The 20,428-nt window shown below is 37.1% G+C and overlaps 1 protein-coding gene across 4 annotated transcripts in view; it reads right to left on the bottom strand.

Annotated features, from left to right (window-relative positions):
• Window positions 1–20,428, bottom strand: part of LOC127495450 (integrin beta-1) — a 49,768-nt gene that overhangs the window by 3,070 nt on the left and 26,270 nt on the right. For 2 of the 4 annotated variants that reach the window (XM_051862321.1, XM_051862313.1), the window contains exons 2-16: window positions 11,566–11,623; window positions 10,218–10,303; window positions 7,157–7,376; window positions 6,813–6,983; window positions 6,455–6,693; window positions 5,515–5,670; window positions 5,327–5,422; window positions 5,122–5,211; window positions 4,781–4,921; window positions 3,440–3,642; window positions 3,109–3,347; window positions 2,685–2,907; window positions 2,360–2,592; window positions 2,103–2,269; window positions 646–723 (exon numbers count right to left, since the gene is read on the bottom strand). In XM_051862321.1, the coding sequence (XP_051718281.1) occupies window positions 646–723; window positions 2,103–2,269; window positions 2,360–2,592; window positions 2,685–2,907; window positions 3,109–3,347; window positions 3,440–3,642; window positions 4,781–4,921; window positions 5,122–5,211; window positions 5,327–5,422; window positions 5,515–5,670; window positions 6,455–6,693; window positions 6,813–6,983; window positions 7,157–7,376; window positions 10,218–10,303; window positions 11,566–11,623 (2,400 nt within the window). The remainder of the gene's footprint in view (window positions 1–645; window positions 724–2,102; window positions 2,270–2,359; window positions 2,593–2,684; window positions 2,908–3,108; window positions 3,348–3,439; window positions 3,643–4,780; window positions 4,922–5,121; window positions 5,212–5,326; window positions 5,423–5,514; window positions 5,671–6,454; window positions 6,694–6,812; window positions 6,984–7,156; window positions 7,377–10,217; window positions 10,304–11,565; window positions 11,624–20,428) is intronic. The other 2 variants (XM_051862329.1, XM_051862339.1) reach the window with 2 other exon arrangements.

Below are 20,428 nucleotides of genomic sequence, written 5' to 3'. Positions count from 1 at the left end.
CAACAGTTTGACATTAAAAACTTCTTAATGATGGATTTGTTTCTTACAAACACATAACTTTTGACTTCACAAGATGTTAATCAATGGACTGGGGTCATGTGAATAACTTGTGGATTATTGTTATGTTTTTATCAGCAGTTTTTGAGCCATCATTCTGACGGCACCCATTCACTGCATATTTCTTCAAATCTGTTCTGGTGAAAAAAACAAACTCATCTACATCTTGAATGGCCTGGGGATGAGTAAATCTTCATTTTTGTATGAACTATTCTTTTAGGGATCAAAAGTTCACCCAAAAATGAAATTTCTGTCATCTTTTCCTTGTCGTTCCAAATCTGTATGACTTTTTTCTTTGGAAACAGAGTTCAAAATTTTGTGTTTCACAGATTAAAGTCATACAAGTTTGTAAATGATGACTGAATTTTTCATTTTTGGGTGAACTCTCCCTTTTAACACACATTCACAATGTAGAAAAGGCATGTCCTAATAATTAGTGAATTAAATTAAATAACTGCAAGTGCAAATGACAATTTACAATCCGTCTGCATTATACATGGGTCTGAGGTTGATGTTAAAGTGACAGAAAGGTAAACAGACAGAAAGAGGGAGAAAAAGCACATGCAAGGAGCCAAGAAGAGTACAGACTCAGAGTGTGACGCCCTTATTTCCATAACTTGGATTCTGGAATTTATTAATGGGACTCTTGTATATTGGGTTCTCTTGCTAGATATGACAAGAAGAAAAGGTTTGGAGAGAGAAAAGCAGAAAAAAAACATGATAGAATGAGAAAAACAGAACTGAAGAAAGAAAAAAGCAGAAGAGCTGGCAGTTTTGATTGGTTCAGTGCAAATGGCATATGACAATACATTTATAAAGCCTCTAATTTGTTCATACTTTTTTAGCAAGTAAAGATCATTCTAAAAATGTCCACCTTCAAGTTGTGGTACAGAAGTCTTTTTGCTGTGAAATCTTGAATTATTTTTATAAAGTAAACATATGAATAACTTTTATAATATTATTAATATTTCAAGATGAACATTTACTGGACTGAAGCAACTTAGATTTACTTGATTATCCATAAATCACTTTTTATGGGAAAAAAAAAAAAAAAAACGTATCTCTCAAATATGATACATCAGGCTTTTGAGGAACATATTTGTGCATCTCTCTGTATTTTGCCACCCACAATTAAAACTACAGAGCTTTCATCATAAAACTAAGCATTTAAATATCATTAAAATATTTAAACATAAGACACATTATTGAGAGATATAGAGTGACAATGGATATTTATATGCATTTTATTTAAGTAATCTGTTATATTGTTATAAAGATCTCATTTTTTTTTTTACAATACAAGCTCTCTTATTTTTTGGCCATATAAATTCCACTCCATATTCTGACTGTATGCCATTAAAGCCTGATGTATCAAATATGATATAAAACATAAAACACATATGCAACTTTTTGCAGATTTTCTTTTATATTTTGTCAAAAGGTTCATTAAACTGTTTTATTTATAAAAAAAAAAATAAAAAAATTCAGACTATTATTTCATGTCAGGCTTTAATATACTTTAATATGTCAGGGTTAATATACAGGACCCCCTTGATAATTCTACCTCTAAATGTTAGACAAATGACACCACAAAGTGCTAACATTGACAGTTTTTCTAATGCAGTAATTCTCTCTGATGCACTACGCTTTAAATAGATCTATATGCACTTTCACAAGCCTCAGAGCCAAAGAAAAATGTTCTTGAAGCACCAAGCCCTTCTGTCTGTGTCTGTTGCTACAATATCCTGTAGGATTCATTAACTGCAATGCTAGCACCGACCAGCAGGTGGCAGCAGTGACCTCCCCTGGTGCCAGAGAGGCCACACCCCACACAATGAGGCCAGATTTCTCCTTACAACTAGCTGTACTGTGCTTTATTAAAAATGTGTAAAAAAACAAAAAAAAACAAAATCTACCTAAATTAAGAAAATATTACATATTCATGTCATGTAGGCCACTGAAGTGGCTACACATGATATGACAATAAATATAACTTTAAACGGATACTTGAAAATGAAATATAATGTAAATTGTCTCCAACTTACCGCATCCCACTTAGCATTCATTTTCTCCTTCTCGAACTTGGCGAACTCTCTGCGGTCATGAATAATCATGAGCAGCTTCCAGATGAGCAGAAGCGCTAAACCAATCAAAACGATTCCTGCGACCACACCCGCTACGATAGGGATGATGTCAGGGCCAGAGGGACACTCTGTGAACACAGGTACAAAGCATTATGGGACACAAGATAAATACATTTTTAAATCGAGAACTACTGATACTTATTTCATCCCGCACTTACCAAGATCCTCCGCCACATGGACCTCCATGGTGCCGTCTTCCTTGGTAGCATAGGTGAAGAAGAACCAACAGTCGTTAGCATCCCGCTCTTTGCAGTGATTGATGTAGGGCTGGTCATTGGGCTGAGGAAGATCCTCCTTCTTCTTCACTACTTTAAGATTTAAGCCACCGCACTCTTTCTCACATGTGTCTTTCTTGTCACCAGTACCAAATGCTCGGCACTGGACGCAATCCCTGTGAGGAAAAAACACGGGCGAATATATTTAGTGCTGCTAGATGAGCATAACAAGCCAGTTGTTCAAGCAAGTGTTCTGTTAAAAACTCACTTGTGCTCAGTACAAACTCCAGGGCACGTTGGGCAGATTTCACAGGTTATACCCTGAAACTTTGGGTCGGAACATTTACATACGCCACACTCGCAGGTGCCCCGACCGTTACAGATCTGTTTGTTACTGGCCAGACAGGTGGAGGTGTCCAAAGAGCAGTCGCATGCACTGCCGGTGTAGTTAGCATCACAGATACACTTTCGGCATTCACAACGACCATGACCTGAAAAGATGGAGAAACACTTTTAGTTTGTAACTTCTCATCTGTTTAATCATTTACTGTTACCCTACATATGTCATCCTACTTTATTTCAGTTAATGTAAATATTGTATTTCAAGTAACTAAAATGTTGTTATGGTTTTAGTTTATTTTGTGTGTATGTGTGTATCCCTGGACAGATGATGTAGAAAAATGTAGTCGTACCTCCACAGAGCTTGTTGTTGGAGCGGTCGCAGTTGAAGTTGTCACACTCGCAGAACTTTCCGCTGTATCTCTCCTCTGGGTTGTCTCTTTTTTTGCACTCACAAGTCCCACAAACACAGTCTCCATTGTTGCTGCAGATGTCTGTGCCGTTATCCATGCGGCAGTTTGCGTCTAGATCTTCTGTTCTCACCTCGTCTTTGCTACATTCACAAGTCCTGCCGATACGTCCCTCATTGCACCTGAATATAAGCAGAGGTAGATCGATATCAGGGCTGCCAGTTGAGGGTGTAGATTGTATGGATGATACCATCAGTGTCAGTATATAACTCACCTGCATGCTCCACACTCCAGGGTACCGTTGCCGAAGTGACACGCTGGGCTGTTTGGGATTCCGTCTTTATGACACTCACATTCACAGATGAAGTTGAGGACGATCTCCACCTCCTCAGTGAAGCCCAGTGGCTTGATCTTTATCGTCTCTGACTTGCCATTAGATGGACAACCCTTAGCCGTGATCGCTACCTCAAACGTCACCTATGACACAAGGATAAAGAGCCACCAGTGAGCAAAATACACATTTTGCTTTATTTTAATTAGCAGTTTTTAAATCATGTTGCTGCACAATTTAAATCCTTTAAGACAAAGAGCAGATAAAAATGTTCTCTATAAACCTGTTCACATAAGGACCATAACTATAACAACAACTGTAACTATAAATTTTTAATAATCATTCTAATTCTATAAGAATACGGCAGTCCACACCACAACTATAATGATAACGACACCGAGAAACAATATCATCGGAATCACTTTCAGAACTATTTTTTCTGCTGATGAATGAACATTGACAGCCAATTAGAATCCACCTGACTTTAAAGAGGCCATATTATGCCCTTTTGCAGTCTTGATTTTGTTTTGGGGGTCTACTAGAATAGGTTTTCGTGCTTGAATGTTCAAAATAAACATTATTTTTCACATATTTTACATTGTTGCAGCACCTCTCTTCCAGTCTGTCAGTAATGCTTTGTTTAGTTTTGGTCTCTATGAAGCCCCTCCTTCAGAAAAGAGCAATGTGCTCTGATTGGTCGGCTGGACAAGCGTGTTGTGATTGGTCAACCGCTTTAAGCGCACGCCTCTTACATAACCTGCATGTTTAAATACGCTAAAACTCAACCAGGCCTTTTTTTTTTAATGTGCCTTGGTTGGAAATTATTTAAACAGGATATTAAAAAGTGTACGTTCCTGGAAGAAAACTCAAGACTACAACCGAGGCATTTCAGGGAGTTCAGAAAAAGTGCTAACTGATATAGGGAATAACTCCCTTTGTAGTAGACTTTGTGCTTTGTAACTATGCAGATATTTTTCACACTCAAACAGCAACATGACACTTAAAATAGTTGAAAATGTAAAACAGTATAATATGACCGCTTTAAAGAGCTCAAGCATTTTAAGCATCAGAAGGCATAACTGCAGCGCACACTTATAATAAACAGAATGTTCGCTATTTTTTTGTTAGTGTAAACTGGCCTTAAAGATTGTCTGACTTAGCACCAGTAACTGGTAACAGTGATAGTTTCCATTTAGGATATTGTACCCAATGGGAAGCACTGAATGCTAGATTAAACAAAGATGCAACTGCATAAAGTTTTCAACTGAAGGAAATAATTCTCACCTCATCCCCAATGGAGATGTTGGAGCACTTTCTCCCATTTTCTCCTTTTTCACTCACTCCATTCTTGCAGTGGGACACATAGGAGATGGACACACCTTCAGGCAGCCTGCTGTTCTCCAGAATGACCTCAGAGGACAGAGACTGAGAAAGACATGTAATATAATTTTTACACATGCAGGATAGACTTTCAAGCAATGTTTTTTCAAGTCAACATGCTTTGTAATTTTTTTCTTCAAATATTTATTGTTTCAGGAATTTGGCAAAAAACAAACAAAAAGCTAAATTAGCCAAAAAAAATTGACTAAATTGAATTTTAGCCTCAGTTCCTGTGATCTACTCACATTATATGCATCAATAATGAGGTCTATCACGTTGTTGGAGTCAGAGGTTAGTGTGCCCACAGCTGACTTTGGAATGAGGTTTTTCAGCTCCTGTAAATGAAACAAAAAACTGTTTATCCAGTTTTTTTTTCTATGCAGCATTTTATTTCCATGAGTGTTACAGGATCTTGGCTATTGATGTAGACACAAAAGGCTTTTTTTTTACCTGGTAAACAGGCTGGAACTCTTTAGTTACTGCAAAAATGGTCTGAATGTTGTTTTCGCTTAATTTTTGAACAAGATGTGCAATGGATGGATAGTCCTAAAAGGGACAGATTAAAAGGAGACATCTTCACATATATTCAGTGAGGATAATACAGAACGGTAGTGGATCATGGTGTAACACACACTTACATAGTAATGGCTCATGGTGTACATGTTGTCCTGCAGATGGCACTTCCCGTCATTAGGAAGCACGATGCCGCCTAGTTTTCCGTCTCCAGCAAAGTGGAATCCAGCGTCCGTGGAAAACACAAGCAGACGGGTAACATTCCTCCAGCCGATCTGATTCTGATACACAATCAAGAGGAAGCATAAACTTAAGTCCCAAAAAGTCAGTAGAGGCTACTTCACTTTATTTGGTGATATGGACACACCTATCCAGTAGACAGTAGGACTCTTGGTTACAGTACAATAAAATAATAAATACAAATTAAACATTAAAAAATAAATAAATAAATAAATCGCATTACAATTGCTGAATTTATTTGGTGGGGAAAAAAAAACAGTGAAAAACATAACACTGTGAAATATTTTCTATTTGAACATATTTTAAAATGTAATTTATTCCTGTGATGCAAAGCTGTATTTTCAGCATCATTACTCCAGTCTTCAGTGTCACATGATTCTTCAGAAATCATTCTAATTTACTGATTTGCTGCTCAAGAAACATTTCTTATTATCAATGTTGAAAACAGTTTTTGCTGCTTAATATTTTTGTGGAAACAACCTTTCCGAAAATTAATAAAAAACTGAAAAACTAGAATAACAGCATTGGAAAAGTCATCAGTCCCCTTATTTAATACTTTGTAGAGACATCTTTTGCTTTAATTACAGCCATTAATCTTTTGTTGTGTTTTAGGTGGTGTGCTGTATTTGCTTTTCATCAAACATTTCGTCATTTTTTTTCAAGGCAAAATTTGTAAATAAATCTGGAAAAGTTTTTTTTTGGAATGGGTTTTGATTTCAGTCTGTACAACATATAAAGTAACTATTTTTAAAGGGGTATGATGATTTTCTATTGGCACTGTAGATATATTTAAAGTTAATAAAATAAATTTAAAAAATGACAAACCGCGCAGACAGCCACTTGCATGATGGCATCGAACCCTCCCTCTGGTGAGTCCAGGTTTCCTGAGATCTGCTGCCTGCTAACAAGGTTATTGAACTGAGATCCATCCTCAGTCAGACTCAGCACATTTTTATAGCTGAACGGGCTGGTGCAGTTCTGGTCTGATGTACAGGGGTTCAGCAGCTTGGCTGGTGTCGTGCTGATGTATGGCATGACAGTTTTCTCCACAAAGGAGCCGAAACCTAGAAGCATTAACAAACATTAAAAGGGAAAGTGTTATGAAATGAGCAGCATAAATAACATTGCACTTCAATAATACAATTAAAGACAAATCCAGCATGGATCCTCTAAGGCTCCTTACCAATCCTGAAGTCAGATGTGATTGTTTGCATTTTTTTCATCAGTTGGGTTCCCAGGTTTTTGACATTCTCTAAATCGTCTTTCATAGAGTAGCTGAGATCCATCAGGTAGTAGAGATCTATGGGATAATCCTCAGCCCTCTTGAATTTCAGAGGAAACGTCTGAGCTTCACCTGAGTTGGAATGACAGAAGATAATGGGATTAGACTGAAGCTTTACAGGGGAGTGAACTGATCATTTCTAGAAGGAGGCAATCACTTCACTTGACATCCAACTTTATTAGGTGATGGCCTAAATCGTTTAATCATTTTAGTGTTCCAGGAGTTGAGGTGGGAGTAACCAGTACCTGATCGGAGGTCTAGGGTGAGTTTCTGTGGCTGAATCTGGGTGATCTGGTCTGGTTTCAGTTTTACTCCATCCTTTGTGCGGTTTGTTACAGGTTGGTTCTTGTTGACTCTAACTGTTCCCCGAGGATTTTCTATGCTGGCATTAGAACAGCCCTTCTTAATCAGAGCATCAAGCTCATCACAGCGTGTGGATTTCTGCTCACCCTGTTTCAGAAAGTTCTGCAGAAAGAGGTGAGGGAATAAAAGGAAAGAGAAGAAAATAAAGAGAGAGATTATGAACAATCAAACAAAAATAGTACCAGGTGGTTCCAGCACCAGTAGTACTTAACCCTACAAAAAGATAAAGCAATTTTGAGTGGACTTGTATAGAGAATTGTGTTCTTTTGAGACAATATATCCATGCTTGGTAATGTGTTCAAGTGTCCCTATTGTGTCTTCTTGGAAATTGCCTTTCATGTAGTGTGTAATAGCAAACAGTCTGCAAAGTTTAAAAGATCAAAGTGCAAGATAAATGAAGTCTCCTAAAAGCAAGAACCAATTCTGAACTGCCTGAAACAAGTCGTCAGTAATTCTTCCTGCTCAAACCTACGCAGGTTTGTAACAAATTTACATAATGCCCGTCTATGGTCTTCATTGGCTGCCCGCGAACAACTACTTTGTTCACCCGCCCTCAAACACTGTAGTTGTAGCTGAGGCCTAGAAGGGTTTGGTTTGTGCTGTCGTAGACACTGTTTTCTGTGCTGCGAAAGCAAATCCACTTTGCATGCACTTCCAAAGGATGAGGACTCGTGCTCAGATTGTTACGGTAAAACCGACATTACTGTTCGTATCACAATGTATCAAGTGCTGAGGAAGCCTCCAGAGCTGAAATTCAGTTATGGCAATGGACGTTTCTTTCCGACACATCCTGTAACTGGTAGACCAATCACAACAGACTGAGCCATCTGACCAATCAGAGCAGAGTAGGCTCGCAGAAAGGAGGGGTTTAGAGAGACCGGATCTTTTGAAGAGGTGATGTGAAATGAATATTATGAGGCCCTGTTTACGCCTGGTATTAAGATGCATTTTGGTCAATCGGATCACAAGTGGACAATGCTAAATACAGGTGTAAACGGGGTCTAAACTTTTTGAGCTACCAGAGGTAGTTGAAAACACATTAGTCCAGATTGCTTTCGTAGTGTAGACACTCATGTGGTCAATTGCACTCGAACAACTACAAAAGACCGCCTACTGACTTAACGCATAAACATTATGGAAGCGCGCTAGCCAGACGGGATTTAAGCTTTGTCGGCTGAAGACCTAGGTTTGGTTTAAAGAAGAAAAATGTACCAAGCACAATGTTCTCTCACCATTCCTGATTTCTAACACTCACTCACAGTGCTCTTTCAGCTATCAGAGCAGAAACAAAAGCTGCTGCTCTCCGTATGTTTGTCCGTCTTCTCATTTCACGTTCATATGTACATTGCGTGAGCTTATTTCGTCCATTAGATTGAACAATCCTAAAAAGCCCATACATTTATCCACAGATAGACCCTCCCCTCAAAGAAATTTGCAAATTAGCAAAAGAGATGGATTAAAACACCAGACGTAAACAGGAATGTGTCCGATTGACCAAAACGCATCTTAATAGCAGGTGTAAACAGGGCCTAAGAAAATTTGTGTTTTTGACCTTGGATGCATGTAAACCTGTTGTAGGAGACCTCCAAAACAAAATTAGGAGCCTTTAAAATAGCTTAAAGGGATAGTTCACCCAAAAATGAAAATTTGATGTTTATTTGCTTACCCCCAGGGCATCCAAGATATAGGTGACTTTGTTTCTTCAGTAGAACACAAATGATGATTTTTAACTCCAACCGTTGCCGTCTGTCAGTCGTATAATGCTTGTCAATAGGAACTCCATCTATAAGAGTCAGAAAATCACGCACAGACAAATCCAAATTAAACCCTGCGGCTCGTGATGACTGTGTCCTAAGACACAAAACGATCAGTTTGTGCGAGAAACCGAACAGTATTTATATCATTTTTCACCTCTAAAACACCACTATGTCCAACTGCCTTGCGCATCCGGTTGGTGAGGTCTGAATGCACGTTCTGGTGACGGAAGTGATGTCTTGACCTTATACTTCAATGAGTGCGAGACATCACTTCCATTGTCAGAGCGCGTTCAGACCTCACCAACCGGATGCGCAAGGCAGTTGGACATAGTGGTGTTTTAGAGGTGAAAAATGATATAAATACTGATTTCTCGCACAAACCGATCGTTTCGTATCTTAGGACATCAATGTGTCGTCACGAGCCGCAGGGTTTAATTTGGATTTGTCTGTGCGTGTTTTTTTTTTTACTCTTATAAATGGTGTTCCCATTGACAAGCATTATACGACTGACAGACCGCAACGGTTGGAGTTAAAAATCATCATTTGTGTTCTACTGAAGAAACAAAGTCACCTACATCTTGGATGCCCTGGGGGTAAGCAGATAAACATGAGCCAATGTTGAGCCAATGTTGCCGTGTTGGGCTAATCAGGATGAGGATGTGCAGTGTGTCTGTTGAAACAATTAAGAGGGGGCACATTCCTTACAAAACTTAAGCCCCCCACCCTGCATTACAAGCAGTTTAGTGATAGTACACTTCCATTTTCTAATGTAGTCTGAGATGATTGGTGTTTCCTGTCCTGCCATAAACTGCTCCACATGGCAGGAACAGACATGATCACACAGGACACTGACTCATGAACACTAAGGGGAAATATGTGCTCAAGATCCACTGAAATGACTCAAGAAACTGGGTAATAATCAACTACAGGCGAATAAAGGTGGGACAGGAGATGATGTCACTCGAGACATTTCAGAACACTGGATCCTTTGGATACTTCGCTCTCCCAAATACAAGTTTAGGTTTTCAGCACAGAATTGTTTGCAGAATTACAGGATGTCCTCTACAGACTTGGATAAACAAATAATCTAACCACAGGAAATGGTTTCCCCCATAACATTTTACCCTAAATGCACATCACTGCAAAAGAAGCCATTTCCTTCTGTAATGGTTTTGTATGAACTCACCTCGTCTGTACACCAGCCGCATTTTTCTCCGGCCTGAATGCATTCACCACAGGACTGGGCCGAGGCCTTGGTGCATTCGTTAACATCTGCACACACAGAGCACAAACATCCATCATCATTTTCAATTCCCTCCCAACACTAACACAGGGAATCCAAAGCAAAGAGCATTTAATAACTAACACTGTGGGCAACCATGCGCAACATGATTCTCTCTCATGAGACTGTCATTCTAAAATAGATGCAGAGATGTTCTGGAGTGGCCATATGCTGTCGGAGGTCATGTGAACTGTATTAACGATGGCATCCTTACTGCCTTCTCTAAAGACTTAATGCAAACCATGAGGCCAGTTTTCCCAGAATAAACCATGAAGAACTGTAGCAGATCACTAGATAAATATGATATATCCCGCCTTCCTATCATTCTGAATTAATGCTGTACAGTTTTCTTTTGGTTCTTTTCTTGGATTCCACAGTGCAGCCATATTTGAGATATTCCTGGAATGAAAATCATTGCAAATGTCTAACAGATGATCTGGACAGTATTGCAAAGATTTTATCAGGCTCTGGTCTGGTGTGTGTTCTCAGAGTTGAGCTTCTAAAAATCACTCAAAACGTCAAGCTGCTTCTACACACATTCATGCATACTGATACAGAGAGGTTGAAAAGTCTGAGACCACACTGAAAATGTGATTGTTTTTTACTTGCACCTGAAATTAGGATTTTTCTGCAAGGAAAACAGCTTATTTAAAAAATTATTTGTAACGTAAACAAAACAAATGACAAAATGAATGCAAAATAATTGAGATTTGGTATTACTATGATTCCGATGAAACTTAAAACAACAGGCCCTCCGGGATTTTGCAGGGACTTTTTTCTTATTGTTGCAGAAATAAAAGAATAAATTCACAGATTTTTGGAACATGTCTTGCAACATTTTTGAAGCATTGTAAAAAACACAGAGGGTGATCATGTTAAACTTTTTTTCATGAGGTGAGGGCGACATCAAAAACCACAATGAAACCCACACAAACCTGCAAAATTCCCACTTCCAGCTTTCTGACAGACAATCAGTTTCATTTTAAAAATCATTTTACAGAGAACACTTAAAAAGGAACAATTATCAGATTATCAATACTGTAAAACCGAGCTAGAAAAAAAATTATATCCACTACAGAAAATTCCATGACTCAAGTTAAATATCTAATAAATAATAGCAAAAACTTTGATAAATAATAATAAATTTAATAAATAAATTAGACAAATTGCACAACAGAAGCATTTTCACTAGCAGCCTCAGACCTCTGAACCCCACTGTATATCGGATGCATTTGAAATCTTAAGTTCTTACCTATTTGTGCCCTGCTGAGTCCAAGCAGAACTGAAATCAGGAGCAGCCTCACATCCATCTGAAAACAGCACAAGAACAAGAGTCAAAATCACATAGGAAAACATATTGATTTGAAAACACTATATATTTCTTTGAAAAAAAAAAAAAAAAATGTATATATATACAGGTGCTGGTCATATAATTAGAATATCGTAAAAAAGTTCATTTTTTTATTGTAAATTATTTTAAAAAATGAAACTTTCATATATTCTAGATTCCCTACATGTAAAGTAAAACATTTCAAAAGGTTTTTTTTTTTAATTTGTTGATTAGAGCGTACAGCTAATGAAAGTCCAAAATCCAGTATCTCAAAATATTAGAATATTTACATTTGAGTTTCATTAAATGACCATCCCTACAGTATAAATTCCGGGTATCTTTTGTTCTTTGAAACCACACTAATGGGGAAGACTGCTGACTTGGCAATGGTCCAGGAGACAATCATTGACACCCTCCACAAAGAGAGTAAGTCACAGAAGGTCATTACTGAATGGGGTGGCTGTTTACAGAGTGATGTATCAAAGCATATTAAATGCAAAGTTGAGTGGAAGGAAGAAATTGGGTAGGCAAAGGTGCACAAGCAACAGGGATGACCGCAAGCTTGAGAATACTGTCAAGTAAAGCCGATTCAAACACTTGGGAGAGCTTCACAATGAGTAGAATGAAGCCGGAGTCAGCGCATCAAGAGTCACCACACTCAGACATCTTCAGGAAAAGGACTACCAAGCCACTTCTGAACCAGAGACAACGTCAGAAGCATCTTACCTGGGCTAAGGAGAAAAAGAACTGGACAGTGAACAGTGGTCGAAAGTCCTCTTTTCAGATAAAAGAAAATTTTGCATTTCATGTTGAAATCATGGTCCCAGAGTCTGAAGGAAGACTGGAGAGGCACAGAATCCAAGCTGCTTGAAGTCTAGTGTGAAGTTTCTGAAGTCAATAATGATTTGGGGGGGCCGTGACGTCTGCTGGTGTTGGTCCATTGTGTTTTATCAAGTGCAAAGTCAATGCAGCCATCTTCCAGGAGATTTTGGAGCACTTTATGCTTCCATCTGCTGACAAGCTTTATGGAGATGCTGATTTCCTTTTCCAGCAGGACTTTAGCACCTGCCCACAGTGCAAAAACCACTTCTAAGTGGTTTGCTGACCATGATATTACTGTGCTTTATTGGCCAGCCAATATGCCTGACCTGAATCTATGGGATATTTTCAAGAGAAAGATGAGAAACAGTCGATCCAACAATATACAGATGATCTGAAGGCTCAATAGTGCCTCAGCAGTGCCACAGGCTGATCACTTCCATGCCACACTTCACTGATGCAGTAATTTGTGCTAGGAGCAAGTCATTTGCTGTAATATGTCCTGCCGATCAAGTATTGAGTGCACAAAAGAACATACTTTAAAGAACTTGAACTTTTCTGTTTTGCAAATCCATTTTTTGATTGATCTTAGGAAATATTCTAATATTTTGAAATACTGGATTTTGGACTTTCATGAGCTGTACGCTCTAATCATCAAAATTAAAAAAAAAAACTTTTGAAATGTTTTACTTTACATGTAGGGAATCTAGAATATATGAAAGTTTCATTTTTAAAAATAATTTATAATAAAAAAATTAACTTTTTGATGATATTCTAATTATATGACCAGCACCTGTATATATATATATATATATATATATTATATATATATATATATATATATATATATATATATATATATTTTAGGGGTGTAACGGTACATATTCGTCCTGAACCAAACGGTACGGACGTCGTGGTTCAGTGCATGAAGTCACACAATGAATACAGTTGGTCACAGGCAATCCACACTCCAATCCAGAAGAGGGGTATGCACGGTAATGCAACGCTGTGTGCTATCAGTAAAAAGTGCAGAAGAAGAGACTGTTCAATTGGTATGTTTACATGTAATCTCTCAACCGGTGTTTCAATTGTGGAAAGACATCAATAAAACAGCTTGAGAATAATATCTCACATAGCATTACATTTACCTTAGGCATTTAGTGTCGACAGCATGTTAGTTCACTACAGAAATGAACTCTAGAGAGGAGCATTTCATATATGCATTATCCGCCCATTTATTATATGTACTTAACCTGTTAGTAATTTTTTGAGTATTGATTATTACATCTAAAAATAAATAGCAACTGAATTTAATAATTTGGGCTCTGTTGTTAATTGTAACATTTAATATAGTAATGTATAAGTAAGGGCTCCCTACATAGTTTTCAGCATTAGCTAATAAAATTTTAATTATAACTGAATTTATTTAAACACAGAGGCACATTTGTTCAAAAACAACAACAACAACAACAAACAAAAAAAAAAAAAAAAAAAAAAGAAAGAATCAATTTTATGTTTAGTTTTCTCCCCCTGCTGTACCGAACCTGTACCGAACCGTGACTTCGAAGCTGAGGTACATACCAAAACGTCATGTTTGCGTACCGTTACACACCCTGATTATATATATATATATATATATATATATATAAATAAAGGTACGAGAGGCTGTGCTGTATCATTAATAAGTCGCAGCTGAAGGGCGTTGTTAGGCATGACTTAAGCCGTGACTTATTCAGAATACAGCACTAGCCTCGAGTACCTTATTGCTTTTATAAAACGGTTTAAAGACAGGAACTAACCGTTTAAAAAAAAAAAGAAAAAAAAAAAAAAGAAAAGATTTATATATATATATATATATATGTGTGTGTGTGTGTGTGTGTGTGTGTGTATATATATATATATATATATATATATATATATATATATATATTTACACACACACACAAACTTACTTTAAAATTAAGTGAAAACATTAACACTTAGAGGAAAGGGTGTGCCTGTGCATTTACATGACTTCTCAAAGTGTAGGCGGAGTGTTACAAGGTCATTTCCTGTTTCTCCTAGCACAAATGCATGATCTCAGTAAAGAATTCAAACACAGTTTGCACAGAACTGCAGAAACAGATTACTCTTCTTCATTTAGCAAACACAATCCAAAGTGACTGTTTTACAGGCACAATCCCACCGCAACACTCTTAGGTTAACGGTTTACAATCACATATCGAGAAGTCAAACATTACAAAGCAAGTAAAACCCTAGTTATAGTTGCCACAGTCAGCAACGAAACACACACATAACGAAGTCAGACAAGTACACGCAGACATCCAGGGAAAGAGAGAGAGAGACTCTACTCCCATATTTGGTAAGACGATGGATCTGCTCTTCCCATAAAACACCTCACTGATGAAACAAAGAGGAGGAGGTCCTTTTGCCTCAATCTATCAAGTGTACAGACACCAGTGCCAAAAAGTGCTGATTTGGCCTTATTAGGCATGGCAGCAAGTACAAACAAACAATAGCGTTACTTAGCATCCTAAAAAACACTTCAGTCACAGATGAGATACTTTCACAATCCAGCATGAGAAATACACACACAGCAGAAGCAAAACTCCAGCTGTTTTGAAGCAGAAGATATGTGACAACACACTCATATTTCTTTGTTTAAAGCAGAAGAATGTCTGCTGTTGAGACTGGACGGGTGAGTGAACTGCAGTAGGCCCAACCGCTACTCTATCTACACAAAAACACACACATACACATCAGACCTGTGAACACTTGAAGATAAGCAAACAGTGCCTCTTTCAGAACACAGACCACAGAATCCAAGATATATGTGTGTGTTTGTGAGAGTAAGAGAGACTATGAAGGACAGTGAGTGATTTGTCTTAGCGCCATGATGGCATTTACTCTAATATTTCTAAATTTACACCTTTAATAATTTAATAATGAAATAAATAATGTATTATTCATTTTTGATAAATTAGTCGAATTTATTGTTTATTTGATCATATTTTCCATTATTTGCATTATTGTTTGACCTTATTTTGGACTTCTCTGGCAATAGAAATGTAACATTTTTGTTGTGCCAATAGAGCTGTTCAGTCAGTCATCACAATCTAAAAAGTGTAAAGTTGCTAAGTTTCAAAACCTAAGTGGCAAGCAAACTGCTATAAAAGGACTACAATAGTTGTCAGTCATTAAAATCTGTTTCATACAGTCCTTTATTAGCAGCTGACATCAAAAAACATGGCAGCTTTAAAATTCAAATGTGACATATGACTGTGTGTTATTAATGTCATGGAACATTATTTTAGTCAAATCAACGGCTATCATGAAAACTTAAGGGAACATGTGGCTAAAAAAAAAACAAACACTACTCCTCTTCTGGGTTTTTTGAACTACAAAATCAACATTTTTCCAAAGCACACTATATTGACATTGAAACTGAAATAATAAGAGAAAGAAAAAGAGGGAGAGTTTATGTGTACAAATACAGGCCCAATGCATCCTAGTGCAACACACAATGTAACTGTAAATGCCGTTTCAGATCAGAAAATACAACTAAATATCACTTTAAGTGTTCAAGGACACAATGAGTGAAACATCAGTCTAGTCTGCTGACTCAGACATGGGAAGTTCCTTTCTGAACATATCTCTGGTGTGTCAGAGCATGTTTTCTGGGTTATTCCTTCTAAAGAATTATACAGTAAGAGCTTCAAAGTGATTCACTGACTGTGATAACACATCTTTACACTATCCACACTTCAACCACAAATCAGGTTTCAAAGCTAAATTCTCAGCATCATTACTCCAACCTTCAGAGTCACATGATCTTTCAGAAAACATTCTAATATGCTGATTTCTTATTATTATCAATGTTGAAAACAGTTGTGCTGCTTACTATTTTTGTGGAAACCGTGACATTTTATTTGCAGTATTCTTTGATAAATAGAAAGCTCAATATGTAATATTTCAATCTTATTACATTATAAATGTCTGTACTGTCACTTTTGATGAATTTAACACATTTAATGTGGTGAATAGTTTTAATTTCCTCCAAAAAAAAAAATATATATATATATACACTGAGACCAAATTGCTTAATTGTAGTGTAGGTTTACAGCAACCAATCAGCTTTCAATCATGTCCACTAACACATCTGTCCATGAACTAAATGAAAAAAGATGTCATCATAGTAATATTAATATTCTGCAGAAAATCTGTGAGCTCTTTTATCTCAAACCTAGTGACATCATAGTAGACTAATCTTCAAAAATAAACTCCTCAACGAACAAAGTACTCAAAGTGACCTCATTGGTCATGTATTTGACACATTCACATTTATGTCTGTCTCACTGAAACAGAGGCAGATTAAGCTGCAAGACAGCTGGCTCTTTAGCCTGCCGTTTCATTCTCAGTGGTTCTGTGTAACACTATCTCCAGAGAGAGTATGTGTGTGGGAGAGACAGAGAGCTTCTCAATTCAGCCTTGTCTGTGTTGTGAGTCAAGGCCTTGAAAATGCAGCCCTGAGGTCTGGGTGTTTCTAGTGTGTGTGTGTGTTCTGCTTCAAGCAACACATTCTCTTGGCAATATTCTGTTGATAAGATAAAGTTACAAGGGTGCATAAACTGTCTTTCAAAGTAAGGCACAAACAAAAGTTGTGGGAAGAGAGAAATATGAACTGACTAAAAAAAGGTCCATATTAGACATGTGCAGGTATACGGTAATATGATATATCACGATAATGAACATGCACAAAATTGTTATCGTGGGCACTTCAAAATACTGTCAATAATTATTTGTTACGAATTATTCAGATTTTTAGAATGCATTTTAAGAATACCTTACCCATCAACCGTTTAAAATGCACAAAACCGCTGTATCCTGAGACACACACTGATGTAAACAAGCCCAACACGCATGAGCAGTGCATGATGGAACGAGTGAAGAAGACGCGCTGAATGAAAATGCATATTCACAAGATGGCGCTGACGGAATGCAGAAATGCAGCGGTTACCCCTGTAACACCCATAAACAAAGCAGCTGCGCTATCTTTTAGTTTCAAACAGCCATTCCGATTTTTGTATTCGCAATGATGTTCATCACAGCACCAAATACTTAAAGACTTAATGCTATTTATTTTCAAATTTGAACATTTTTATAACTTTAATCTGGACTACAACATGCCCTAGGTTTTGTTTGCATATGTTCTGATTCTGTTCATTCACACTTTACAATAAGGCTTCATCAGTTAACATTAGTTAATTCATTAGTTAACATAAACTGACAATGAAAAATACTTCTAAAGCATTTATTAATCTTAATTAATGTTAATTTCAACATTTAATAACATTATTAAAATCAAAAGTTGTAACTGTATTTAATAGAGCTAAAATGACCTTTTATAGTATGACAACACTTTTTTTGCAAATTATTTCAATATCATGATAATACTGTATACTGTGATAAAAGCTTTAGCAATTATCGCAACATTAAAATTTGATTCCGTCACATGCCTAGTCCATATTAAAACAAAGCAACTCATTCAGTAACCACTCCGATAAGATTCAGTTCAAATTTGTCTGACTGATTCAATGCAGTAAATCGTCTTTTGAACTATTTATTAAAAGAACTTGCTTCAAGGAATCAGACTACACTGGTCGCAGTGTTTTTGATTCACTAAAAAGATTACCATAGTATTTATTTTTCCTACTATGGCAGTAAATGGGGGGTGAGATCTGTTTGGTTACTGTCATTCTTCCAAATATCTTCCTTTGTGTTCAGCAGAACAAAGAAATTCATACAGGTTTGGAAATACTTGAGGGTGAGTAAATGATGACAATTTTCATTTTTGGGTGAACTATCCCTTTAAGTTGCTGTTCTCAGTTATCCACTACCTGCTAATTTAAGTAATTGTCAAGACAAACATGCACACAGAGTGGCCATAAACCCCTCCACAGCAGGGTGGCCATTTCCTTAATTAAACTGCCTCACCCTGCCAACCCCCCTCCATCCCGCACATTGCTGAGTGATGGCCGATTATTTACCACAGACGGTGACCGGCAGACACAGACTGGGGAAACTCCACCTCCACAAAAGTGACGCAAACTCACACTGCAGTGAAGGCCTTCCTTATACATTAAAGGTACAATGTCAATTTTTAAAAGTTAAAATATCATCTTTAGGCATAAAAGTCATGTATGTGTTGATTAACCATTAAGCGAAAACATTATCAAAACATTTGAGGAGCCAGTCAGTCATATCAGCTTCTAGATCAACCAATGGTGTGAGTTTGGGGTGGGACCTTTTCTTTCTAAACAATGGAAGACAGGGAGTGTTTGAGAAACGATTTTGTTCTAAAGCCCAATTGTTCAGTATGCCATCCATCCATCCATCCCTTCAGACTTCAAGCTCTTAAAACTGCTTCAAATTTTTTAGCCAGGTGTTCTCGAGCCAAAATTATATCTTGACAAGGTTCATCTATTTACAATTCTGTTCAGTACTGAAGAAAAATCAGACTTTAGCTTTAAACTAGATTTTAATCTAACTTCCTTTTCCTCACAGTAAGCTATTACTATTACAGCAGATGCATCATCTCTTTTGGTCTCTTTCTTAGCACTTCTAGAAAAGTCTTGCTTTGGGCCCTTCAGATTATAATGACCAATTTGTTTTCAATGCCTGGCTGCCCTGCCCCCATTTTATCTAACTGTTAATGTGTCATAGCAGTTGGGGCGACAGGAAGTGAGTCAAAGCAACAATCTGGAGCATAGAATACATATTAGAATCAAACAATGTGACTCGCTCTCTACACTCAACTTTATGACCTACACTGACCTTTGTCTGCCCTATCCACAATATCAGGTTACATGCCACCCTGCTTATATAGATGCCCAACATAATGGCTGACCCTAAACACCTACATTTAAAGTTGCGATGAAACGGAAACAGCATAATTTTTCGCATAATATGACATACATCCAAGTGTAATAACAGGTTATCAAAAAAACTGATTTATTTTCATTTCATGCAGACTTTAACATTCAGCAAGCACTTGGTGGATCTGCTAAATAAACAACAATGAAAATTGTTTTTTTTTTGTTTTGTTTTTTTAAACGTGATGATCTTCATAATTATGGAACATGTCATTTTCAACATCATTTTTGTCAGTCCACATGAATGAATGACATCATTTTATTGAATCCTTTTTTGTCTGCATCACAGAGTCATTAAATTTGTATGATTTAAACACAGACTCTTTTTCCTGTCTCCCTTATATGTTCAGATCCAACCCCTTTCTTATCTGTCACAGTGAAAGACTTTGCTGTTAATAACAGAGCACTGCATAAACACAAACGTGCGCACACATGCACAAACACACAGGAGGAGCAACAGTCTTCCATTTTCTGTTTAAAGGGAAATTAATATAGATAATCCTACAAGACAACAGAAAACAAGACTAAATATGTCCTTACAAAAATTTACAATGTAGCCTTCCCTCACATTTGACCAATTAATCTGTGACTTTTCTAGTTATTTGGAAATACTAGATAAGTATGTTTAAAATGCTTTGTATAGAGTTGGTACTCACAAATTGCAATTTCTACCTGTGGAAATTGTTTATTTCGAGAACTTTTTACATTCATTAGAATTTTATTTTTTTTATTTTAGCCTTTCTGAATTACAAATAACTGATATTGCAACCACAGCTTCGATAGTTAACTACTAAACCATAATAAACACAGACCTCCCTTCAAACAGTGTACTAAGCTTTGGATTTTGTCACTGTTCTTTTTGTGGTGTCTGACACCCAATTTTATTGTAGCAACAACAGCTGTAGTAACAATAGCGTTTTGGCAGAGACCACCATTTTCTATAAGGGTAGGTTCTCTCAGGATTTGTAAGAGACAAATAACAAACTTTATAGTACTACAACAGTTCAAAACCCGGCAGAACTTTAGCAGTTGCC

The sequence above is a fragment of the Ctenopharyngodon idella genome, chromosome 2 (assembly GCF_019924925.1).
Source record: "Ctenopharyngodon idella isolate HZGC_01 chromosome 2, HZGC01, whole genome shotgun sequence".
Classification (NCBI taxonomy): Eukaryota; Metazoa; Chordata; class Actinopteri; order Cypriniformes; family Xenocyprididae; genus Ctenopharyngodon; species Ctenopharyngodon idella.
Note: the sequence above shows the minus strand (reverse complement) of the source record. Positions and strands in the feature narration are given on the sequence as shown.